Below are 27,348 nucleotides of genomic sequence, written 5' to 3' on the forward strand. Positions count from 1 at the left end.
CATTTGCTCAGCTGATGACAGAGACAGCTGCCCCCTCTTTCCCTGCGCTGATGGTGTGTGCATTCCCATCCGCACCCACACCGGTGCCCGCCTGCCCGCAAAAACAAAGGTTTTTTTGCTTTCACAGGGAGTATGACTACGCCCCTCCTGGAAGCCCCGCCCCTCCAAGAGACCATACCCCATTCAGTTTACTAGAGCCCACCCCAGCTCTTCCAGTAAAAGCTGTCCTTTGCAGTGATACAACAGTCTGTGTTTAGGACCCTTAGTCCTATCTGTGCATGTGCCTAGTAATGTTTGAGCTGTAGGTTGTGCGGAAAGGGATCCGGCTGGCAGGGAGATGCGTTATAGGGAGATGCATCCTATAGAATCCCATAGGATTGTATAGGGCTGTGCAGATCTGAAGACCTGAAAGTTAAAATTTAGATTTTTATTGGTTGGTACTTTGGGGGATGTACAAGAAGAGGTGCAAAGTGCCAAATGGGCTATAACCAGACCTGTTTCACAATTACACCACTATTGGTATTTATGAAAGCAGATAACAGAGAAAAATCACTTTTAACTACGTTATTTGCAAACATCTAACCATTTTGCCATCCACCTCTGAACCAGAAAATGTGCATTCCTGTTTAGTACCTCCGACCCTGTATAGGTATAGGGGGATATGTACTAAACCTTGTAGAGTGATAAAGTGGAAAGAGATAAAGTACCAGCCAAGCAGCTCCTAATGGTAATAATACAAGCTGTGTTTGAAAAATGACAGTTAAGGGGTCCATACATAGGTGTGCGCAGATTGAGTGTTAAGGGTGCACAGGCACCCCCTAATGCTGTGCCCCCACCCCACACTTATTGCTGCTAGTGATACCAGCAATACCTTTTACCAAAGACTTTTGCTTTTTAGACCTGTATTCCGTTAAAATAAGCGCCCATCAATCAATAATGTGTGTGTTTTGCTTTATTAATTGTATTACACCATTGTCATACAGTATCACTACATACCTGTGTCATCTAGATATGATTTTGACTTTATTTGCATGTACTGTTACACAGAGTAATTAGAAGATTAAAACTGAAATAGGCAGGATATAATGGTGTGGCTGAGAGTCGTTTTATATTGTAGTGAGTGCACGCCTGATTGGCGGTGTTAGACATGCCCAACAGGTGGTGCTAGACATGCCTAATAGGTGGTGCTAGGCACACCGCTTTGACAGTGCACCCCCTAATAAAATGTGCTGCGCACGCCTATGGGTCCATACACCCACGGGGGGCGATCCTCTGACTCGCTGTTCCATCTACTGGATGTGCCAATTGGCGGGCAGCGATGATCGGTGATCTGTCGGGGGATCGGGAATATTAAGCATGTAAAATATTAAATGAATAGTGCATACACACAAGACAATATGCACAATATATTTAATGAGATCATTATCATACATATCGTATACAAATATTACATAGTGTGTACAATCCTTTTCTGTTACCGTCCACTCTGGCCCACTGTTGTACTTTTACTTTTTATTTTCCTCCAAATTTTCATTTCACTGTTTTTGCTGTAAGCGGCCTTTCAGGTCCCCCCCCCCTGCTTCCGTCATTTATCCCCCCACCCACCCAATCAGCGACTGTCATCAGTTCATACTCTCTCTCTTCCTCTCAGATCCTTCAAGGTTTTAAGAAAATGCCAAACCTTGTGAGAGATCAGACCGACTCAAGTATAATCGGTGAGTTGTAAATTGTATTGTCATATCTGCCAACTTTATTGCAGGTCCCACAAGAGGGGGGCAATCAAGGAGCCAACTCCCCACATTACTAGCAATGTAAAGCGGGGGACAGGGCTATTATGATGCAATTCAGTGCAAATTGCTTTGTCTACTTGGTACGGGGTGTGTGGGCGGTAGTGAGCTGATGGGTGGTGGTTTTGGGAGGGTGGATGAGCGGTATGTGGGAGACTTGCCCACTTTTGCAGGGGGATGTTTGCAGACGTGCCACCCAACTGTTGGGAAACTACCGGACGTACTTTGAAGAGTGCACAAGTGTGATTTGTATACAACATAGTATCTCTCCCTTACTCTGATCTTTTCTGTTACCAGATATTACCACAACTTTGGATAATACAGAGATACAAATTAAAGACTATGCAGGCAATTTGCAAATATATGAATATATTGACCAAATTGCTGCGACTATACTTAACTTTGAAAAGAAGTCCGCATCGTATGGGCATGATGTAGAACACTATGAATATTACAGGTAAAAGCAAACACTTAACCGGGCACATACATAATTAAAGCCCCAGTAATGTGTATTATTTATAAGTGGTGTTTGTATTCATTGCACATATACAGTTTTTAAAGCTTTGAGGACCCTGCCAAAAACAGACAAGTCTTGGATCTTGCAAAAAAATGGTGAACACTGTTGCGCTGTCTTTAGATAGTGAATATGTTTGTAGACTTCTCCCCATCCAATGGATATACTCCACAGGTAGATGACCACATAGAAAGTAAAAATAAGACAGGGGAGAACAGGTCAGAGATGTTATCACAACATAATTTCTCGGTAAGTGGATAAATCCTTTATGTGCCTGTAATCACCCCTTCTGGTAACCCGCTCCCAGGTAATTATGGCCCTTTGTTCACCAAAAGGTATCTTTCGCTGAGATGCAGGGACCCTCAGGTAGGTATGAAGTAATTGTGAGTCCAAGTCATATCCACAGTAGAAAATATTTATTCCAGATATAGCAGAACTAGTCCAAAAACACCAATAAACACTTAAAACTATTTAGAAAAATGACCAGTATCCGCCTATTACTGGAGCCAAAAAATCACCTTAATTCACCCGGGTTAAGAGAAAAGGTGGCTGCTAATGAGGTGGAAATGAAGTACTGGACCCCAGGATAATTGCATGGTCTCCTCTTAGCCAATGCGTTTGGGGCCCAACTCTGGACCTTTTTCAAGGTATATAGGAGAAGAGTGCCATGTGGGTTTATATACCCCCTCCACAAACAAAATAGGGATGGCACATATTATTAAAACATGAAATGGAGTAGATAAAAATGAACAGGAATCCTATTGCAATAAAAAACATTAACACTATCATAAATTCCTAAAAACATCAACCAAAAGTAATCACGAGAAAACCAAATACAGACTTGTAAAACATTTATAAACACATTATAGTAGGTCTGCGGATCTTAAAATCCGGTATTTTATGCTGCAGGAGCATGGGGATGGCGCCAATATACCGCTCTGTTATCTCCGTGGCAGAGGCATTACTTACGGGTTCTAGACCGGAAGCGGAAGTGGCATAGACTTCTTACATGGCTTGGAATGCATGACAAACGGTCTGTGGAAGGCTTATCGCTGTCAGCTGAATAATACGGTACTTGTGTAGTTTCACGGCGCCAGTATGGCACCGTGCGTCTGAGTCCCCTTGCGGGGCTCGCTTCGCTCGCCCACACTGCGGGCTCGGTGGCTCGCTACGCTCGCCACGCTATTTAAAATCAACTCCATGCCAACATGGATAGTGGGGGTATGAACTATCCATGTTGGCATGGAGTTAAGTTATTTTTTTAACATAGTTTGTGGAGAGCGTAGAACCCGGAAGTAGCACGGCGCCATGCTGGCGCCGTGAAACTACACAAGTACCAATACATAGTTTTCTTTGTCCTCACAGCACCATTTTCTTGTAGAGTAGTGTTTCCCAGCCAAGAACCAGGGTATATATAATAAATAACAATAAACAAAAACAATATATTATTCACTAGAAAAAATGAACCACATAAACACAGTTTGAAATTTTTCCAAAAAAATGTAAAAATTTACAAGAAGCATATCAACTCGAAATCAACATTCAAGGTTTTTAATTCATAAATGGATTTAATTTCTGAGCGTGCTAACCTTAGGTCAATATTATTGATTATCCAGTGGGGCTTGGCAATTTTAATGCCGCAAAACTAAACCAGGTGGTTAGTATTGCAATCATGCAGTTTTTTTAAAATGGTCAGATACATTATGGGACTCTTTTTAACATTTCTGACATGTTTTGCCAATCTGACCTTTAATACCCGTGTAGTATTGCCAACATACTGCTTTGAACAATTACATTCTAATAAATATATACAATATTTGCTGTTACATGAGATAACATTTTCTATATTGTATATTTTATGAGATGTGGATCTATATTCATGTTTTACTGATGTTGGGCTTTAACATATACAGCATAAACTGCACATCCCACACCAATAAAAACCTTTATATTTTATATTGTTATGTGGAGATAGTACATTTATGGCACTGTTCACAATTACATCTTTGATATTTCTAGCCCTCCTATATACAAATGGGGGTCCACCTAACATATACAGAGGAGTGGATCATTGCTAAGAATCTTCCAATGTTTTTTTATCACATATTCAAATTGTTTTTGTTGGCTGGTGAATTGCGTTATAAATGTAACATCCAAAGTGTCCGTATTGGACTTCATTTTAACTGGGTTTTGGTCCTGGCTAAGTAAAAGTTCTCTCCCTTTATTTTTAACTTTTTTGATCACTGCCTCATTCCCTTACTCTGAAATTGACCTACAAGGTTTGTGGCTTGATCATCATAAAAATACAGATCCGTGCAATTTCAACTTATGCACTGGAACTGGCTGTTAGGTACAGTTTTATGCCAACTAAAATGGTGGCTGCTTTCTGTACTGATAAAAAGAGTTGCAGTCAGTAGATTTAATAAAATTTTTGGTTTTCAGTTGACCATTTTCAACATAAAGAGTTAAATCAAAGAAATCAACAGTGTCACTGCTCACATTAAATGACAGTTGGATATTAGAGTCATTTTGATTAGAATATTTGCAGAATGCATCCAATTCAACGCTATCTCCTTGCCACACAAAGATGACATAATTGATGTAGCAAGGCCAGAGCACCAGGCTGGCAACATATGGGTGGCTATCACAGACAGAATGTGCCTATCACCACGCCATAAATATATTGGCGTAGCTAGGTGCCAGCCTGGTGCCCATAGCGGTCCACATGAGTTGTAAATAGTAGCAACCATCAAACAAGAAACAATTATTAGTTAAAATTAATGAGATTCCTTCTAAAACATGTTACATTTGCCCCACCTGCAGTGCACATGGTTTTGTCCATTAGAGAGAGAATTTGCTTTTGCGAGTGTACCAGAATCAGGCCCAAAATGCATGTGTGTATTTCATGTGTTTTATGTGTTTATGCAACATAAATGCAAGATGCCTCATTCAAATATAAAAATATTCCAATATACAGAATATTCCATTATTCAAAATGCTTTTGGTCTCGATAAGGGATGCTCAACCTGTATTGGTATGGGTGATGTGGTTGGTACACTTTCATTGCCCTCTCTCTTATCAAATTTGCATAGATCTCTGCTTTGTAGATTAAACCAGACATAGGGTGACCTCGTTCTAGTAGTTACCCTAATCTGGCACTAATGTCCTAATCTTTGCCTAGTACTCACTTATTTCTTAAAATTTTAAATTATGGCTGTATGTAATATACTCAGATATATAAAATCAAATCTACCAAAAATACCAAATCTCTCACTTTCTAAATCTCTCATCCTATTAAATTTCCCCCATAATGTACATTTGGAAGCTTAACTTCTATAGACATGATTGCGGTGTAATGGATCAGCATAACCTTGGCAAACACTGTAGGTTTTATGCAGAGCCAGATTGAGGTCTAAATGGGCCTGCTTTTTCTGGTGTGAGGGGGAGAGAAAACCACCCCCACCCCCTTTTAAACAACCCGCTATATCTTCGGAAACAACTGACCCATTTACATGTAGGCTTCAAATGATTTTGGTCCCGTGAAACTGGGCCGTTTGGTTCCAGAGAAATCTGCCTCAAACATCATGAACAGCCATGAAATTACATTTCAGAAATGAAAACAATTGGTTTACCAGCAATATCTCTGGAACCAATGAACCCATATGGATCAGATATCAGATTAAAGGCTCAGCGATTTGGGTTCGACTGAGATCAACATCGAGCTTCTGTGATGCCAGAGGCCAGAGGGGGAACTGGCAGCCGTTGGAACCGGGTGGAGGTTGGAATTAGCGGGTCCCATGTTATCCTATGGGGAAAACTTTCCAGGTTTGCCTGGCGGTATGTCCAGTTCCCGGGGGCTAGCGACACGGGGCTGGGCTCGTTGGAAAGCCCTGGCCCTCAGCTACAAAATGGGCCTATTTGGAGAGTGGGCCTGGAGCTGTAGCTCCATCAGGCACATTGTTAACACGGCCCTGGTTTTATGGATTCTGAAGCATCACCAACATTGGTTCTGCCACTCTCCTTGTCATGGTAGTTTACAATCACATGGTGGGGGAGACCCCACTGTAACACCACATTTATTTGAAAAAGCTGGTCCATGTGACCCGTGTATCCCAAGGTCTAGATAATTGGGTTCCAATGTTTGCCTTGAAATGTAAGGCGATGTAGAGCGTTGAATTTTCTACAACTTATATAAATGAGCCCCTCACATCTTCATGTAGTTCCAGTAAACTGTCATGAACTACATTCCCTGCAATACAGACTTACAGTACTAATCTAATATTGTGTTCATAGGTGGGTGTTGGGAGTTTTCTTATGTTGTGTCCTACTCCTGATAACAATCTGCACCGCGCTCGGACTCCTCATTGGAGTTGTGGGTCTCTATCTCGTGCAAGATACTGTGATTAGCAGACGGAGGAAGAGGGATGGATTTGGGCTCCTGTTAATGTAAGTAATCTATGACTGTGTTTAGGGATCTTACAATCAAAAAATGATTACAATGAATCCCATGGAACATGATATATGAGCAGGCGGAGTAGTTGGGTTCTATTGTTCTTGTAGGTTACATTATACTATATCTGCTTCTATTCTCAAAGATCTATATATTAAGCCCTCTCTGGAATAAATATTTCTTATCACTGATGATCACCGTGATAGAAAATCTTTCTTCTGGCTATGGACATACTGTACACTTACTGCTATCATGGTATTACTACAGCCTCCTGCCTGTTGGGAACTACAGTAACTTCTTCTTTCCGTTTGAGATTTTTACTGGTTATTACAGGCCATAGGGGGAGATTTCTCAAAGCTTTGAGAGATAAAGTTCCAATCAATCAGCTTGACACAGTAATTTAACCGTGAAAAAATGACAATTGTGAGCTGATTGGTCGGCACTTTGGGGGTGATTCTACATTGATCGGATCACACCGGAGACCGATGTTTTGCCTCTGCGTATGCATATACAGTATTAGCATATGCACATGTGAAGGGCCACTGTGCAGATACCTTCGTTGACTACAGTCACTGAGGCATTCACACAAGGAGGGGCAGGCAGGGGGAGTTTGCACGGGGGGTGCACCCAGGAAACCGCTGGGTTCCCCCATGCAAATGCAGGTGGGCAGCTGCCTGCCAGGGGGGGCGGGTGGCTGATGTCACAGGACGTCAGCCACCTACCACATTCTCGGACCGGACACCGCCAATGTAGGTCATCATTATATTTGCGAACAGGGGAAACATAATTTGATGGATGCCGACCATCAAATTATTTCACCCCCATGCACTCCCCTGGGAATGGATGTTTATGCAAAACATCCATATGCAATGTGATGGGGGTAAATTCGCACTGCGGTGGGGGGCGGGCATTCATTCGCCCAATGGGTAGCGTTAGATGGCTCGCTAAGCAGCAAATTTATGCTGCTTAGCAAGTCAACCAGAATCAGGCCCTTTGTTTCTAATGACCCGTTCACACTGGAGGCAGTGGGGACCAGGTGTGGCACCAGATTCACAAGTGCATACATACTTGCCGATGCCAGCGGGGGGGAGAGAGCGCGGGCCATGATGCAGTCTGTAGCATGGTCCTCAGTAACGATGTCGTGTGTACAGGGCCACTGGAGAGCGGTACTGAGCCGCCAAGGTACCATAGAGAGGTACCAGAAAGCAGGGAGCGGGGGATTTCAGCGCGGCAGTATCGCCCGCACCTCCCCCCCCCCCCCCCCCCCGTGCCGCATCACAGTGCTATCGCACCCTCCCCCCTTGCCGCATCACAGTATTATAGCAACCCCCCCACCCCCGTGCCGCATCGTGGGGGGCGGGCAGTATGGGGGGGCTTTGCCTGGGGGCGGGCGGGGGAGCTTTGCCTGGGGGGGGGGGCGGGGGGCTTGCACCGGCCCTGCGTGTGTACATGTACAGGAGCAATGGGGTAGTCCCTGAATACAGACAGCAGATTGTTCATAGTAGATATAGTAGGTACCAGAGAAGGGAATTCTACAGGACCACTCACCACAACTTACAAAGCACTGATCTACACTAGTGTAATCAATGGGACATGCTAACATATGCTGCATGACATGATACTACCTTGCAGTAGGCTATACTCTATAACAATGGTTCTCAAACTCGGTCCTCAGGACCCTACGCAGGTCACATTTTCCAGCGCACCTGGCAGAAGCGCCGTGTATCACCAACAGTCACATTTTAAAAACAAGGTAGTTTATTTAATAAGCTTTGGAGAGAGATAAAGTGGATGGAGATAAAGTGCCTGATCCAGCAAGGCTTGCTAAGCAGCATAGATTTGCTGCCTAGCGAGCCTATAAATGCCGCACGCTGCCCCCACACCGAATGCCCTTAGTACCGTGCAAGGGGAAGTACAGATGGATCGCCCCTTGTTCTTGCCCGGCGCCCGCCAGATCGTCCCCTCTGGCGAGCGCCGGCAGACGAGGACTCCATTAAACTGGGACGCGCGTGCGTCTTACGTGATCGCGCGTCTCAGTCTCTCGGCGGCTGGGCAGAAGATCCGTGCCCATCACCGCTTCAGGGAGATGGGCAGAGTTGGGGGGTGAGTCAGGGCAGCAATAGGGACCGGCATTGGAAGCCGGCGGTGGCCGGCGGTGGGGAGCTCCGTTGCCACGGGGAGCGCGAGCGTCTCGTGCAAACACGCCCCTTGGCTCGATAGTTTCGCCAGCCCCTGCAAACAAGAGGCCGGCTACATCTGTACATGAACACATCCTCTAGCATGCGGCCGAAGGGGAGAAAAATCATTATATAGTCGCCGACCATTAAATGGTTTCTCTCCCCTTCAGTAATAAAAGTCAGTCTAACCCTCCACTTTATCTAGCTCCAACTTTAGCACATGCAGATGGAGCCCTCCCCAGCCAGCCAGCCAGCCTTCTCTGGATATCCATGGTGAGCCAAGGCCTATTGTTCTCAGATGCAATACAATACATAGAACAATACAGTAGGGGATTATTAGAGTAATCCTATTACTCACTTAATCCTATTAAAGGACTCTATTTGTATATCCCCTATTGTTATGGGGTAATACTATGTACAGTACACAAGCCTACAGTAATTCAGACAGGATCGTTGATGTGAGAATGGGCAGTGGACTGTGAGTAGAAAGCCGCCACCCAGACACAAAGAGAAAACGCCTCTGGCTAAACTGCAAAAAAATGTGAATGGATCGGTAATTGCTATCTCCTCACAAATACATATGCAATTACCAAACCATCAGTGTTCTTGCCGTCTGTGCAATTGTGAGTAGGTCTGACGCTTCCACTAATCTGGGACTGAGACAGGGGCATGCCTGCTCCACCTCTATGAGGAGATTTAGGGGGTCATTCTGAATTATTTGCTCCCCTGTGCTTAGTTTTCCATCTGTGCATGGGCATACTGATGTATGCGCATGTGCAGGGTCCCTGAGCGAACGGACTCGACGACTTGCATAGCTGCCAATCCATTTGCACAGGACAGTGTGGGCGGGGGACGTGGTGCGGCGGTGAGGGAATGCACCCTTGGGAATGCTCAACCATTTGCATGCATGTGGGGATATTTAGCATGTGGGGCGGGGGGGGGGGGCGTTCATGCAGTCGGCGGCATTTAAAGCACAGACAAAGGAGGTCATTTAACGCTCTAAAGACCTCCTTAGAGTGTTAGCCGGCGGTCAATAGATGGCGCCTGACAAAATATTTCAGTTGTTGCTCTATTTGGCCAAGAACAGTTTGTGACTAGCGTGTAAATAAACAATAATACAATAGTAAAACAGAAATGTGTGTGCAGGAGAGTGTGCAATCTAATGTATGTCCTTCTGTTGCAGTGGGGTGTATATGTCCTTTATATTCTCTTGGGCACTCATCCTCTTTGTGTTCATCACCTTCTTGATTGGAGGAAATGTACACACCCTGCTGTGCAAGCACTGGGTCAATGGGGATATTTATACGGTGAGTAAATAGAATGAGGGAGACATGGGCTTTTTAGCAGTCTGTATACCCATGAAAAAGAGTCAGGACTATGTCTCAATTGTTTCATTCTTTTTAGTTTTTGGATGACCCTCGCAATCTACCTGATATAAACCTGAAAAGACTACTCGGACTCAAAGACAGTTCCAACATCTCAGAGATGTATAAGTAAGTAAAGAGTGGCAGACGTATGACACTGTGCTGGTTTGAGTGGCAGACACATGGCACTGCTGGTGTGAATGGCAGACGCATTGTGATGTGCTGGGATGAGTTGCAGATGTATGACACTGGGAGGTGTGAGTAGAAGATGTATGATACTGTGCTGGTTTCGGTGGCAGATGCGTGACACTGCTAGTGTGATTGGCAGAGGCATTGCAAATTGCTGGGGTGAGTTGCAGACGTAGGACACTGGGATGTGTGAGTAGACGATGTATGACACTGGGAGATGTGAGTAGAAGATGTATGACACTGGGAGGTGTGAGTAGAAGATGTATGACACTGGGGGGTCTGAATAGAAGATGTATAACACTGGGAGGTGTGAGTAGAATATGTATGACACTGGGAGGTGTGAGTAGAAGATGTATAACACTGGGAGGTGTGAGTAGAATATGTATAACACTGGGAGGTGTGAGTAGAAGATGTAGGACACTGGCAGGTGTGAGTAGAAGATACATGACACTGGGAGGTGTGAGTAGAAGATGTATGACACTGGGAGGTGTGAGTAGAAGATGTAGGACACTGGCAGGTGTGAGTAGAAGATGTATGACATTGGGAGGTGTGAGTAGAAGATGTATAACACTGGCAGGTGTGAGTAGAAGATGTATAACACTGGCAGGTGTGAGTAGAAGATGTAGGACACTGAGAGGTGTGAGTAGAAAATGTATAACACTGGCAGGTGTGAGTAGAAGATGTATAACACTGGCAGGTGTGAGTAGAAGATGTATAACACTGGCAGGTGTGAGTAGAAGATGTATAACACTGGGAGGTGTGAGTAGAAGATGTATGACACTGTGCTGGAGTTTGCGGTGTGTGGTTACAGATTTTGTCCTTTCCTCTTCTCTACTTATTGTGTCTGCATGTGCAGATTACAGTATATCGGTCTGGGAGTTGCTTAGTGCAGCATAGACGTAGCTCCATCTCAATACAGATAGTAGAAAATAAATTAAATACAGTTGTTAAAAGTAACCCTAATACCCCGTTTACACTGCCAAATTAACCGGGTCCCTAAATGGACCCTAAAGAATAATCTGGGTTCAGTAGCAAGCAGTGTTACTGGGTGAGCATGGTTATCTGACCCGGGTCCCATTCCAAGCCTATGGCGAGCCCATGATGTTATCTCCAAGTGACAGCAGAGTGGGAGCACCTGCAATAATCTGGGTCCAACCTGCAGTATAAACATTTTTATAGACACTGTGGCACAGCTTGATACCCATTTTCAGTGAACTGGGCTGGCAGTGTTTTTGTTATAAAAGGTGTATCTGTCTGACTTTGTCTGTGCTTTCTTCTTGTAGACAGTGCAAGCATGGAAATCCAATCTGGGATGTCCTTCAAATTAGCAATCCCATTGATTTGGAAAGTACCTTCAACATTTCCCAGGTAAGAAGAAAGCTGTATGATTGCTCAGCAGGACACTTTTTTTTTACCCATAGTATGCACTCTTGCTCTGCACCTAGACTAAACCAACTCATGCATGTAAATGTGCTTTTTCCATGTATTTGTCTTTCCTGCATGTGCTGGGGGGAACTGATCGCTGAAGAAATGCTGTATGTATGGGCACAGCATCTCCAGTGCAGGGAGTGAGCGGGGCAAAAACAGAGGTCACTGTGATTGGCCACAAAGAAACATAGAATTTTTTTAGCAGATAAGAACCACTTGACCCATCTAGTCTGCCCCTTTTTCTAGTCTCCAACTTTTAAGTCTAGCCTTTTTCTAGCCTGCCACGCCACTTTTTGGACTGTGTGCTCCTTGGAATGACAGATCGTGCTTTTAGGGCCCCATTTATTATTGAATATTTGCAGCTAATTCCCCGTAAACATCCACTTTTGGGGGTTAGCCACAAATATTAAGTACTCACCATATGTATCACGGAGGGACTGCAGCAGGAATCTACAATACCTACTGCGATCCCTCCTGCCCTGCCAGCACCCCTTCCCCCAATAGATTGCTATGGGGGATGCAAAGCTGCTGTTATGGTTTTGGGTGTGAACCCATAGCCATGACCACTGTTTAGGACGGGCACGGCAAGTCCTACTCTGTGATTGTCTAATCACAAAAGACGGCTGGCACCTGCGGGGCTAGATGTTCACCTTTAATAGCCATGTTTGGAGGGGCGAATTAAGTCCGCCCCAACTCCGGTGTCACCAGGTCTTACATTGGACAAAGTACCAGAGATCTTTATGAAAGAGACAAAAGGTGAATTAACTAGGGAACCTAACTGAAAAGTGGAACTAAAACTGAATATAACCAACAGCACTAAAAGCGCCAGCGTCTTAGTTACAAAATGACCGGCGACCAAGTCACATACACAAGATAATAACACCACACCAAAAAGCACTCCACACAATGGTACAAACAACTCGGAATAACACTGGGAATGCCATTAAGGGTAAAACACCCAAATGGCACCATAAAAAGGTAACGCACAGAACTGCGGCCCTCTCTGGTAGCACCAGAGGGGTAGCATATAAATGACCGGGCCTGGGGAAAAGACCTCTGTCACCCGGCGTCATAACCCCATTGCCAGGCAACCGCAGGCACTTTCAATTGAAGCAGCGCCCAGCTGCATTGTCCCCCTGGCGTCCCTGGTTGTTGAGCAACCGGACCAGGAGACGCTGGCGCATGGGGAGTGAGTGGCCAGGAACCACCACTGCCACAGAATCTGCTGCGCACGGCAACAGCTGCCTGATAAATCAATATCGGGCAGCATCGCATAAGGTCCCGGGCTACCGCCATTCTAATAATTCATAATTGTAGCCTATGGGCTACAGAACGCACTGCGTATGCGCAGACCCCCGGCACCTAGCAAAGCAGATCCTTTAGAAGATCCTGTCCCTGCGCCTGCAAAAAAGAACCATCCCGGTGATAGGATCACATATTGCCGTGCAATCCTGGGCGGTAGATTCTGCCTAGATCGTATTGCATATTCAATGCTACAGTAAATGGGCCCTTTAAAGATGCCAAAGTTGTGAGGTATGGTAATGCATATAATATAGGGTAGGAAATGTTATGCCAGGTCTGAGAACACACTTGGGAGTATTCAGCTCGCAAAACATGTGACTACAGATGCTCATAGCAGTGGCAAACGCAGGATTTTCAGAAGGGGGTTTCCAGAGGGGCGGAGCAAAGCACGGAGATGGACACTTAGGTGACCCAGTATATACCGGGTCAGTTAAAGTATTATAGATAGACCAAATGTATATAAATAATAATAATATTATACACACATAACACACACATATATATATATATACATACATAACAGCAGTGTAGACCCCTGGGCATAGCAAAGTATAGGGGCGCCTACCGATCCTCCAGCGGTAGGGGTGGGGGAAGCTTTGATGTCCCGCGGGTGGTAGTGGGTATTATATCAACCGCTCAGCATGTAGGGCCTGGATCAGTAATTTCCACTAATTACCCCTTTACTGCACAGATGGTGGGAGATGGGGTGGGAGAAGGAGGCATTGGGCTGAATGAAGGGGCCCTGATACATAACTTCCAGGGTGGTAGAGGATGTTTAATATGCAGAGGAGGGGTGTATAGTGGAGTGGGCTTATTATTCATAATTTTCTGGTGGGAGGACAGCTTGCTTGACTTCAGATATCTCCAGTTCCCAGAAATAGATTTCTTAGATTTTAATGGAATTAAAAACTAGAGAATCCCACCTACCAAGGACTAGGGGATCAGAGTTCAGGAGGCAGAGCAATCTGCCAACGAGAATATAAAACTACATACCAGGTGTGTGGAGCTGGAGCAGTAACCAGCTGCTGGAAGGCTGATATCTCTGGTTCTGGTTACTGCTCCAGTAGACAGTAGAGACAAGCTGCTAGTGTCCATCAAAGGGGGAGAGTCCCAGCTTTTGGAATATACCCTCAGAAAAACGTCAGACAGAACCTGAAATATCTGACTGGGAAGAGCAATTAAATGGCTTGGATGGGGACTACTGCTTTGAATCAGATATCTCAGTTTCCCAAGGGCCGATTTTTAAAATTCTTGTACCCATGGAAAGAGGAGACCCTCAGCTTTCAACCTAGGGCCCTTAGACTCCTGGGGGAGGGGGGGGGGTTCTGGGTACTCAGAAACCCCCCCTGCTTGCGCTACTGCATAGAGGGGCGTAACTCGATATTTGTAGGCCCCATAGCAAATGTTTTTAAGGGCTCCCTATTTAGCAGTTGATGTATGTAACATAGTACTTATACATAAGATGGGCCCCATAGCAGCTGCACCCCTTGCACCTATGGTAGTTACGCCCTTGTCATAGAGCAAACAGATCATATAAGTGATACTAATTATATACCATTGTGTTCTTAGTATCATTCTATACTTTAATAACGCCAATTTTTTTTCTGCTTCAGGCTAGCATTGCCTGATGAGCTGAGACTGTTTTATAATACAGTGTGATAGCTGTCACCCTAAGCTACCAGTCTTAGTAACTAATGAGTAATGGTGCAGGGACAATGACACTGAGCTTTAATCACAGTGTCAGACTGGATTGCAATAAACCTGTTTTCCCATCTCCTCCCAGTATACAGCACAACTTCAGGCAAAGATTGAAAACTTCACTGTGGATGTGGGCGGGCTCAACGTGATCTCCAATATTGCAGTGAGAATTCTCACAGACTACAACAACAGTGAATTGGACCAAGTGCCATATGATACTATCCTGGCAGAGGTGCGGCATTTAGGCTCTTGTCAGTACATATAATAGTCTATGGGACACGATTATCAACAAGATTTAGCTATTTAAAACTTGTTGTGTACGACAAATGGTGCCCCAGTCAATCAGCTCCAACTTTCATTATTTAAACACATGACCATCGGGGGCTGATTGGCTGGAGCCTCATTTATATAAATGCCACAAGTTGTAAATAGCCACATTGACTGGTCCATTTATAGAGTTTTAGCTATTTATAACTCGTTGCATTTGATAAGTGAAGCTCAAGACAATCAGCTCACAACTGGCATGTGTTTAAATAATGGCAGTTGTGAGCTGATTGACTGGAGTTTCATTTATGCAACGAGTTGTAAATAGCTAAAACTAGATAAAGGGCATACCTCCCAACTTAATGATTTGTGGAAGAGGGACACCTGCGTGCGGCCAAAATGTGGGGGGGGTGTGGCCTAGGGAAAAAGGGGAGTGGCCTAATAGCTTCATTCCGCTAGGCCACGCTCCCATTTTGCCGCTGTGGGGCATGACAAAAGGCTCTGTGAGCTTCCAGCCATGCCCCCAGCCCCTCTGTGTGAATACACGCTGCCCGCATGCACACAGGGTCTATTCACCTCGGCTCAGCTGAGTGACAATGGTGACAAGGGGAGTCCCAAAAACGTGACGTTCCCGTGGAAATCTGGACAGCTGGGAGGTATGAAATGGGCCTGCAGTGTAAATGTGTATGACAGTATTGCCACCAAAGAAGTACCAGGTATACCACTGTAATGTGCCTGGAGGGACAGGTGAGCTCCCCGGCACCAGAAGCAGTAAGCATAGGCACCATCAGAGCTGGCAAATCCAAATTAGGATGGGGCCAGGATACCCTCTCTCAGACACCACATGTGCAAGTGTAACCAAATAAGGCAACTTTGTAGCACACTGGTGCATAGCAGGAGCCTAAGCTGGGTACAAAGACATAGCAGCCAACTAGTCATCATGCCGATGGCCAATCAGGTAAGCTATACACACTTACAAATCAGCCGCTCACAAATCGGTCCAGGTATCACAACTGGACGGGCATTTGAATCTGAGCATCCAGGTGTGACTTCAGTGTCGAGGGCCCTGCAGCCAGTGTAAGGTTGGTCGACAGGTGACTAGTACACACAGCCAGTCAGTTGTATCTGTGCTGTAGGGACAATGTGATATTTCTGGGAATGAGATGATTCTCAGACATATCAGGTGTACACACCCACCGATCTGCTGGCGATATATATCGCTAGTTGATATGATGAACAATATATTGACCAGTGTGTACTCGGCTTAAAACTAACTTTCGATTTTGTTATTAAATATTAAACAAGCAGGGGATTACATTGTATAGACTGCACACCCCTATCAGAGCCCATGACGGTCGTGTAAGGTAGAAGTTGGCTGCTCATGGTGAAGATTTATTTTTATTGTGATTCTGTTTTACAATATCAGGGAGAAGGCAAATGTTAGTGGAAGCGGAGGAAAGGACAGATATATATCATATAGATGGAAGGAGCTGAAGGCCACAGGTGGAGGTTGGGGCTGAACATATTCAAGGGCATGTAATGAGAAGGGTAACCCGGTACTACAGAGTCTTGCCAGGGCTTTTGAACGCCCAAAGCATTTAGATTATGTGGATACATCTTTATACCTATCAATTGAGAACCCTTGAAGCCAGGTCAAATCTCAATGTGCAAGCGCTACTGCAACATAATCATATATACCAGTTTCATTGCTGCCATCGGGTCCCTGATATGCAAGCCGAAAAGGGGGCACATACTTGTGAGAGAGGGAGTGGCTTTATGGTAAATCCCATGATTGCAAGCCATGCCCCCATTTCCATCACTGTGGGGGCATTCCCAGTGCTATGAGAGCTGCTGGTAATACCCCCATTTCCCATCTCCACATAATAAATGCTGTTCACCTATGAGGATATATGAGGAAATCAACTGCTTAGTCGCTAAACAAATATAGTGTTCATTGCATTCTAAATTCTAAAGAGTGATTCTCAGTTCTCCATTCTGTTCTCCCAGATAGAAAAGCCTCTTCTGACTGTGGATCTTAGGGAAATCGCCCTAGCTCTGGAAAGTCTTTCATCCATCCAGGTAATAATAATAACGGCACATCACTCTAGATAATTGTGATGATGTTTTCTCAGAGATGTGCCCGTACCATCGTGTTTTGTTTTTGTAGCTTTCTGGCAAGTTCTGGCAAATCCGGCATCAAATCCTGAGCCCCTTCATTCACATGGGTTAGGATTTAAAAAAAAAGGAAGAAAGAAAACAAAACGCATGGCTTTTAATAATTAAAAAAAACATAGAGAGGATGTATTTTTTGATTGTCCTATTTTGTTGTTTTTTTTAATCTATTTTTATGTTAAACTAATTTTATACTATTGTATACTTGCAGTTGGCGTGAGTTTATTATGAACTCACAATGCAATTCTGAGTCCACTCAGACACATGGTACATGTAAGGTTGAGGCGGTACAGTACTACACAGCACACGTATTATAAACACTCCATGCTTTTTGTTTATATTAAACTTCCCTCACCATTACAATCAGACTAAGGACAACCTGTAGGCCTGATGAAGCGCATGTCACACACAACTTGTTAAGGCGTGTATACGATGTATTGCATGCGATCGGGCCACCAGGGAACGGCTGGATCAGTTGCCAGGATATCAAATGTTAGGATAGCATACGATACATCGGCACATAGTGTATGGTCACCTTTAGAATCCCATACAGATATTTTGTGCTGCCTGCAGCATCCTCTGTGACCCCTTCAATTCAGACTCAGAGGAAGATATTCTAGAACACATGTTGCATCTTACACCTCTGCTGTGATTGCAGCCGAATCGGCTGGATCTATTAGTAATCTTCATCAGGCTCCCAGGCTACATATTAATATCTGGGATGGATTTGTGTAATTGCATCAGGATTAAATCAAGTGGTATTTCCTCCCTACGAAAATCTGCTTTGGCTCAGGTCGTAGGTGACACTCATCTCCCTGTCTCTTTATCATCACTCAGAGTAATGCAACAATAAGAAGTCAGCTGGAGAACGAGACGGCGGCACTGAGAGATATACAGAACACCACTGTGCGCAATCTAGTGGCTGATGTGGTAAGTACACCCTCGCTGTGCCGGGTCACCCTGTCATCCCTAAGCCAAATACCAGCATTCTCATCAAACTGTACCTGCATTTAGTCTAGCATGAATAGTACAACACTTGCCACTTACTGTATCCCTAATGTATATCTTGTATATAAAACAATTTATTTTTAGATAGATAGATAGATAGATAGATAGATAGATAGATAGATAGATAGATAGATAGATAGAGCTACAGCTGTACATCGTCCACAGAAGGCAGGGGCTGGCTGGCAACTTTTAGCCTAGGGGGCAAGTCCAGAGCACTGGCCCATAATCAGCCAAGTCACCGTCGGAAGGAATGCTTTTGCGCGCCGCAGGCGCGCCGAAAAATTAGGGGCGTGGCCTATCATAAGGGACGTTGCCTGTACCATGATTGTATTGTGTACCTGCAGATTGCACATTTTAGCGAACCTTGTAATACCCATTACACATAAAGCCACATGCCGTAATGCCAATTACACATTATGCTGAACACCATGATGCCAGTTACACATTACGCCCAACACTGCGATGCTAATTACTCAATACACCGCACACTGTGATGCTAATTACACATTATGCTGCACACCTTGATGCCCATTACACCCCATACTGTGATGGCAATTACCCAATGCTCCCCACACCGTAATGTCCATTACGCCCCATACCATGATGCCCATTACACCGCACAATGTGATGTCCACAGTGCCAGATATGCCCCCACAGTGCAAGATATTCCGCCACAGTACCAAATACACATATGCCCCCACAGTGCCAGACACAAATGCCGCCACAGTGCCAGATATTCTGCCACAGTGCCAAATACGCATATTCCTCCACAGTGCCAGATATGCCCCCAGAGTGCCAGAGACACATATGCCCCCACAGTGCCAGAGACACATATGCCCCCACAGTGCCAGAGACACATATTCCCCCACAGTGCCAAAGACACATATGCCCCCACAGTGCCAGATATGCCCCCACAGTGCCAGAGACACATATGCCCCCACAGTGCCAGAGACACATATGCCCCCTCAGTGCCAGAGACACATATTCCCCCACAGTGCCAAAGACACATATGCCCCCACAGTGCCAGATATGCCCCCACAGTGCCAGAGACACATATGCCCCCACAGTGCCAGAGACACATATGCCCCCACAGTGCCAAATACACATATGCCCCCACAGTGCCAGACACATATGCCCCCACAGTGCCAGATACACATATGTCCCCACAGTGCCAGATACACATATGCCCCCACAGTGCCAGATACACATATGCCCCCACAGTGCCAGATATGCCCCCACAGTGCCAAATACACATATGCCCCACAGTGCCAGATACACATATGCCCCCACAGTGCCAAATACACATATGCCCCCACAGTGCCAGATACACATATGCCCCCACAGTGCCAAATACACATATGCCCCACTGTGCCAGATACACATATGCCCCCACAGTGCCAAATACATATATGCCCCCACAGTACCAGATATGCCCCCCACAGTGCCAGATACACATATGCCCCCACACAGTGCCAGATATGCCCCCACACAGTGCCAGATATGCCCCCACACAGTGCCAGATATGCCCCCACACAGTGCCAGATATGCCCCCACAGTGACAGAAACACATATGCTGGGGTGAGGGAGGGGGGGGGGGAGAGCGCTTACCCACTCGCTAGCTGCGGGCCGTGCTGCGGCTGGATCAGCTTCTCCAGCCCTCCTGCGCTGGCCGCGGCTTCCAGAACACGGCCGCGGCTACAGGAAAATGGCCGCCGGCCTCCTGCACTGAGAACATGTCCTCAGTGCAGGGGGCCGGCGGCCATTTTCCTGTAGCCGCGGCCGTGTTCTGTAAGCCGCGGCCAGTGCAGGAGGGCTGGAGAAGCTGATCCAGCCGCAGCACGGCCCGCAGCCAGTGGGTGGGTAAGCGGCCCGGGGGGCATATGGCACTCTGCCCCCCGGCCCAGCCCGCCCCTGACAGAAGGTTACATACAGTATTGTGTAGTAAAAATGCATCTATTACATCGTAATACTTATGTAACATTGTAAGATACCATAGTGCTCCGCCATACTGGACACTTATGGCAGCCAGGAACAGGGCTGCCGACAGGAGGGTGCTGTGGGTACAGCTGTCCTGGGCCCCGGCCTCTGGAAGGGCCGGGCAGCTCATTTTTCCCACTGCAACCCCCCTGACTGGCTCCTCTGTGCTGCCTGCACAGGCTTCTTCAATGCAGAAAGCCAGCGGCCAATTAAAATGCTGCACTGGCTTATGAGCCAATCAGAGCTTGTGTACCGTTAGCCAATCAGAGTGGCTGCCGCTACACAAGCTCTGATTGGCTCACCAGCTGGTGCTGCATTTTAATTGGCCGCCAGCATCCTGCATTGAAGAAGCTTGTGCTTTGGGTAGTGGCATAACTGTAGAGGGTGCAGGGGGTGTAGCTGCTATGGGACCCGGCAGCTTGGGGGGCCCCAAGGCAATACCCTGCACCCTCATGATTTTTTTAAACATTGCTGCCTGGGCACTGCAGAGGAAAGGAAACAGGTGCTGGTGAGTGCAGTGCATGGGGGGCAGGCAGAGGTACACGTTGTTACGATGACAGGCGGAGGTATATTGTTACTTGTGTACTGGGAAACGGGAGGGGGATGCGGAATGAGGATGGACAAAAGAAATTCCTGTCATGATCTCTTCAAACCCTTCACTTCCGCCCCTCACCTACTCCCCTCTCCGACTCACTAACTCCCTACCCACCCTCACTTCCTCACCCATATCTCTCCACTACACCTTCTCTCTATTAATTTCTATCCCCCACTCCATCTCTTTTTCTCCCTCTGTGTTCTCTCCTCCACCCCATATCTCTTACCCTCTCTCAACTGCTCTCTCCCTCCTCTTTTTTTCTCCCCCCTTTACCCCCTCTTTCCCTCAATACTCTCACACTCCCCCTCTATCTCACCTCTTTTTGTCTCTCTCTGCCACTCGTCTCTCTCTTTCTACTCTCTCTCCTCCCCACTTTGGCAGTCTCCCCCTCTTACCGCATCTCTCCTCCATCCTTTTCCTGAAATTATCACTTTTTTGCACCCCTCTTTCTCTCTCCCTTCCTCCCTGATATTCTCATTCGCTACTGCTTGCACTCTCTCACTCCTTTCTCTTTCTTATTCCCTCTTTTTACCTGAAGCCCTCTCTTTCACTCCTCTTTCTTGTTCACAGTCTTTCTTGACACCCGCTTTGTCCCTCACTCTTTCTTGGTCCCACCTAAGAAACATTATTTTAGTTACAGAAGGGGGCCCTTTCAGCATTTTGCTATGGGGTCCACAAAGTTCTAATTATGTGCCTAGCTTCGGGACCTGCAGGGGATGAGGGTGCAGGAGTTAGACGGTAAGTGAAGGGAGGCGGGGGGAGATGGGGAGGGGGGGGTGGGGGGGGGGGCCAGAGGGGCCCGGACTTGAAATCAGTCCCAGGCCCAAAAATTCCTATTGGCAGCCCAGGACAGGAATGTGGGTAGGTCACTGCACATATATTGTATAGTATTGTATCAATACAATACTTTGTTCCACCCTCAGACACAGGACTTACTGAATTAATTGTTGACTCGACTAGGTGTTTGTGACAGATATAATTTAAATCATTTTTATGACATTCAACTGTCTCCTCCTTCTCATTTGCATATAGTGCCTCTGGCATTAGACATGACTTACCGTATTATAGAATGAGAGGAAACAAAAGTGTGACACAGCAAGTAACATATAAATGGCAGCATTTCAGCATAAATGTATTATATGGTGATTATTTTACATGCATTATGATTCCAGATTCTGCAAATACGGGTAACCATCTAAATGTATTTTAGATAGCATTTAATAGTAACTAGAAATGTTTAATTTGCCGGAATTCCTCTGTAACGTGCTAGAGGCCTTGATCCTAGTTTGGCCACAGTGTCACTGGTGCCTTTAATTGCTACTAGTTCATTACCTGCTGTAATCAATTCAATCTACTCTCAGACACGCTGTCTTCGTGACACACACATAATTACCATCATGCTAATTATTCAGTCCTAACACATCTCGGTCTCCCTTATGTATTGTGCATCATGTCTTATTTTTACACGACAGGTTAAACGGGTCAGTCCTAAACTGAACCAAAGCAATATAATAATTTTTGCACGCAAAGGATATTGGTACAGACATGTCTACATACTGTACATCTATTCTCGGTGCGCTACAAGTCACGTTACACATAGCGAGCCTAATCCTAAATCCCACACTAGTGCTTAAATGAAACCCCACCCCCGGCCTAGTGCTACCAATCCCCGCATACTTACATTCAGGATGCTGGTAGTCTGTTGCCGGCATCCTCGCTGGCCATATCACAGACTAGTGGATGGGAGCCTTTACAGTGAACATACAGTACAAACTTCAAATTGCAAGTTGAAATCACAGCACATTACAGCTGTGTTATGAAGTCCTAGATCAGAGGAAGTCAGATGAAGAACATTTACTGAGGGACCATTAATCAATATGTGCTGTATAGTCTCAGAAGCACCAGTTTTCAGGGAATAACCGCAGCAGAGTTTTCAACGGGGCTGAGAATCAGTCAGATCGAAGTGGAGTGATAGGATAATGCCAACTCCGGATGCAAGTGTTAAGAATGGAAAACGTTGCTGAAATGTAAAATAACAAATCCTCTATGACTGCATCCTTGATACCTGTACTCTCTGAGTTATGTATTGCTTGTGTGTTTTTTAGAGTAAGTTGAACAACAGTCTCCGGTCTCTGGCTGCATTGGCCCCAACCTTGAAGGTGAGTTCAGGCTTCTGTCTGCAAAAGGAGAGTAATATATATTGATCCTCGTACACAAAGCAGTCGGAGCAGAAAACAAAACCTCTTTGGTGATGCCATGTGGCTCAGTTTCCTCTGTGCCTAGAATTCTGCCAAAGCTCCTGCGTTTGTGCAGCAAGATGGCCGGGGGGTTTGCGGAGGAGCGGAATGTTGCTCCTTTCAGTTTCTCTTCAACAGATAATCCAATGTGTAGGATACTTTGCCTAAAAGCAGCAGACATCATCAAATATACCAAAGCAGGCCGTAACTAGGTGTGTGCAAGTGGCACTGTCAATAGGTCAGTGCCAGGTGGGCAATAGGTTACCAGGGTCAAAAGGTTGACAGTTAAAGGGTTGACTTTTTAATCCTAATTCTAACCCTCCTCCTAGTGCCTAACCCTCCGCCACCTGCTTAATCCTAACAGTCCCCACTGGCTGCCCAACCCAATCTCTCCCTCAAGTCGCTTACCTAAATATAATGAAAAACCATTTGCCAGCCATTTTTTGTGTAAATTGTTTGTATGTCGACCTTTTGAGCGCCCTGACACTGTCAACCTTAGTCAATGTCAACCATTAAACTGTCACACTTTTGACCCTGTTGACTTAATGGCTGTCAGCCAACTGGTGTTGACCTATAGACTGTTTACTATCGCTCTTCCACTCAGATACCCTTTTTGACCAGTTATAAATGCTCCCCCTTGCAGTTACATATGTACTATGTGATCTTATACAAAAGGTATATTTTTATCATTGAAGGTTCGGATAGTGCGTACAATACAGGATATCGCCACTGTAAAAGGACCGTTACTAGATGGGATCATTGGCCTGCTGAAGAATGTAAGTTTCTCAGAGAGTGCAGAGTTAGTTATTACCATAATACATGCTCAGTGTGCACACATCCGGACTATGGGCCTGATTCAGGTCTGATCGCTAAGCAGCGGTTGTTCACTGCGATAAAAACCTCCCGCCGGGCGAACGAACAGCCACCCCGCGAATCCTCTCAGGACCATGAGAATAGATGTGTAGGCTCACACATCCATTCGCATGCAAGCGCACAGGGGAAAAATCATTGGATGGTTGCCAACCATCAAATTATTTCCTCCCCATTGGCCAATAAAAGTCAGCTTATACTGACTTTTATTTGGCTGCGCAATATCAGAGAACAGGGCGGGCGCTGACGTCATGTGACTCATTTTTCAGGGCGCACCCAGGAAACGCTGGGCTTCCCCTTGCGCCAGATCCCTGCCCACCCTGATGTCTGTGAACGCCTCAGCAACTGTGAAAGTTGCCAAAGGTGTTCGCAATGGGGGGCTACACATAAACGCGCATGCGCAGTCCCCAAAACATCGGAACGGGGCCAGATTCGGGAAAAAACTAATGAAAGCGAATCACCCTCTATATGTAAATAACTTATGGAACTGTACAGCGCTACAGGACCCTTGTGGCCCCATAGAAATATCATCTAATAATAATTGTATTTTATTTTTTATTTCACTAGGAGAGCAGGTGTCTGCTGGATCAGGCTTTGGAATATTTTACTCAGTACCTTGACTGGGTAAAACAAACAGTAAGTTGATTTAATTCTGTCATACATACACTGATTATGAGTCATACGCACAGGCTGCCTGCACGAACCCCCCCCCCCCCCCCCCCCCCCGCACGCTCTCCAACCATCAAATGACTTTGTATGCGCTTGTACGGGAAGCTGCCCGCCCCCCCCCCCCCCCCCTCCACACACACACACATCAGCGCCCCGTCCGCATTAGCATGGAAACGACCTGCGTTTTCATGGGGACACCCATGAAACGCTGGGATTCCCCTGGGCGCTGCTCCTCGCTGCCGCCCCCTACCCGCACTGTGGTGTGAACGGGACGACAAATAAGCAATTAATCATGCCCGCTCTCACAAAGTGGCTGCACATGCGTATAAAAGTATATGCGCAGTTGCTAAACATCACTCCCCTGTGCGAACGTGCAGGGGAGCAAATGAATCAGAATGAGGGCCAGCGTGTATGTACAAAGGTGCTGTCAGATGAAATCAGTAGTGTGGTGGACAAGCGATGGGCGTTACTGGGTGATGACAGGGAGGTGGCTAAGAGCTTGTACAAAAATGGGCCGCTTACTGGGGGAGTGTCAGAAGTGTGTGACTGCAGACCGCTGTGTGTTCCCAGATGCACAGACACAGTTTGACAGCCCATGGTGGTGGATAATTATAAATATACGCTATGGCGCGTGTAGCAACCTGTGTGTATGTATATACATATATAATTTTACTCCACCAGTGGCAGATGTATAATATATATATGTAGCCCATGTAGCAGCCTGCTGTATATGTATAGTTATACACCATCTGCCGGTGCTGTAATTATACATATACGCAATAGCGCATGTAACAGCCTGTATACAGTATGTATAATTATATACCATCTGCCGGTGCTGTAATTATACATATACGCTATAGCGCATATAGCAGCCTGTATACAGTATGTATAATTATATACCATCTGCCGGTGCTGTAATTATACATATGCGCTATAGCGCATGTAGCAGCCTGTATACAGTATGTATAATTATATACCATCTGCCGGTGCTGTAATTATACATATACGCTATAGCGCATATAGCAGCCTGTATACAGTATGTATAATTATATACCATCTGCCGGTGCTGTAATTATACATATACGCATAGCGCATGTAACAGCCTGTATACAGTATGTATAGTTATATACCATCTGCCGGTGCTGTAATTATATATATACGCATAGCGCATGTAGCAGCCTGTATACAGTATAATTATATACCATCTGCCGGTGCCGTAATTATACATATACGCTATAGCGCATGTAACAGCCTGTATACAGTATGTATAATTATATACCATCTGCCGGTGCTGTAATTATACATATACGCTATAGCGCATATAGCAGCCTGTATACAGTATAATTATATACCATCTGCCGGTGCTGTAATTATACATATACGCTATAGCGCATATAGCAGCCTGTATACAGTATGTATAATTATATACCATCTGCTGGTGCTGTAATTATACATATACGCTATAGCGCATGTAGCAGCCTGTATACAGTATGTATAATTATATACCATCTGCCGGTGCTGTAATTATACATATACGCTATAGCGCATGTAGCAGCCTGTATATGTATAATTATATACCATCTGCCGGTGCTGTAATTATACATATACGCTTTAGCGCATATAGCAGCCTGTATACAGTATGTATAGTTATACACCATCTGCCGGTGCTGTAATTATACATATACGCATAGCGCATGTAGCAGCCTGTATATGTATAATTATATACATACTGTATATATTTGTAGTTACTGAGTTATCAGTTACATGTCAGGGGGTTGATATTTCAGTACAGAATATGTATTCTGGTTAGCAGTTATGTATTTTCTGCTTACTTGCATTTTGTTGGCTAATTACACGTATTTTATCATTTATAATTATGTATTTATAATTACGGCTCCATAAGATATGTCTCCTTAGTTAATTATTATTTTTCTGCTCTCATTATTGCCATGATATTTATCTTACATTATTATCATTTTTAATACATTACTGTGGGGTGTGTAAGGTATATACGCTATGTTGCTCATTGTATACATTAATTCCATCCGATAGAACTGGTAAAACCTGTTTTCTTCAGCTTTGTTTTGTAATAGCATTGACACGTAACTCAAATCAGACTTTTTCACTCGGTATCTAAAGCTGGGTTCTCTTTCAAAGGGGAATTTTCATTGTAGCCATTTGCAATTTAGGGGCTTATTTATCAATGAGCGATAAAACTCATTAGGGAAAATGTTGCCCATAGCAACCAAACAGATTCTGGGCCTTATTCTGGTTCACTCTCAGAGACAAATTCCTTCTCAAATGGACAAAACCATGTGCACTGCAGGGGGGCAGATGTAACGTGTGCTTCTCCAGCTTCTCTGTTAACGTTTCAGCCTTTAATATAGGATTTGTTATACCTGTTTTGACAAAAGCCTATATGAAAGGCTGAAACGTTAACAGAGAAGCTGGCTGTTTGTTTCATTTTGTAACCCAGTGCCGCGGCTATCTACTGCCTCATATCTGACCCAGCACAGCGATCACCACCGAGGGCACGGGGCCCATTAATGAATATAGGAGCTGAGTGCCGGCATTCCGTCTATATCTATTATATCTTGTGTGTGTGTGTGTGTGTGTGTGTGTGTGTGTATATATATATATATATATA

At 45.3% G+C, this 27,348-nt stretch overlaps 1 protein-coding gene across 2 annotated transcripts in view; it reads left to right on the top strand.

Annotated features, from left to right (window-relative positions):
* The window catches only part of PROM2 (prominin 2), a 60,800-nt gene that overhangs the window by 29,772 nt on the left and 3,680 nt on the right, over positions 1–27,348 (top strand). For both annotated transcript variants that reach the window (XM_083179804.1, XM_083179805.1), the window contains exons 8-19: positions 1,652–1,715; positions 2,085–2,244; positions 6,595–6,747; positions 10,112–10,235; positions 10,333–10,421; positions 11,765–11,849; positions 14,995–15,141; positions 17,181–17,252; positions 18,183–18,275; positions 23,031–23,084; positions 23,858–23,938; positions 24,600–24,668. In XM_083179804.1, coding sequence (XP_083035930.1) covers positions 1,652–1,715; positions 2,085–2,244; positions 6,595–6,747; positions 10,112–10,235; positions 10,333–10,421; positions 11,765–11,849; positions 14,995–15,141; positions 17,181–17,252; positions 18,183–18,275; positions 23,031–23,084; positions 23,858–23,938; positions 24,600–24,668 — 1,191 coding nt within the window. The remainder of the gene's footprint in view (positions 1–1,651; positions 1,716–2,084; positions 2,245–6,594; positions 6,748–10,111; positions 10,236–10,332; positions 10,422–11,764; positions 11,850–14,994; positions 15,142–17,180; positions 17,253–18,182; positions 18,276–23,030; positions 23,085–23,857; positions 23,939–24,599; positions 24,669–27,348) is intronic.

The sequence above is a fragment of the Crinia signifera genome, chromosome 4 (assembly GCF_055691185.1).
Source record: "Crinia signifera chromosome 4, ASM5569118v1, whole genome shotgun sequence".
In the NCBI taxonomy this organism is placed as follows: domain Eukaryota; kingdom Metazoa; phylum Chordata; class Amphibia; order Anura; family Myobatrachidae; genus Crinia; species Crinia signifera.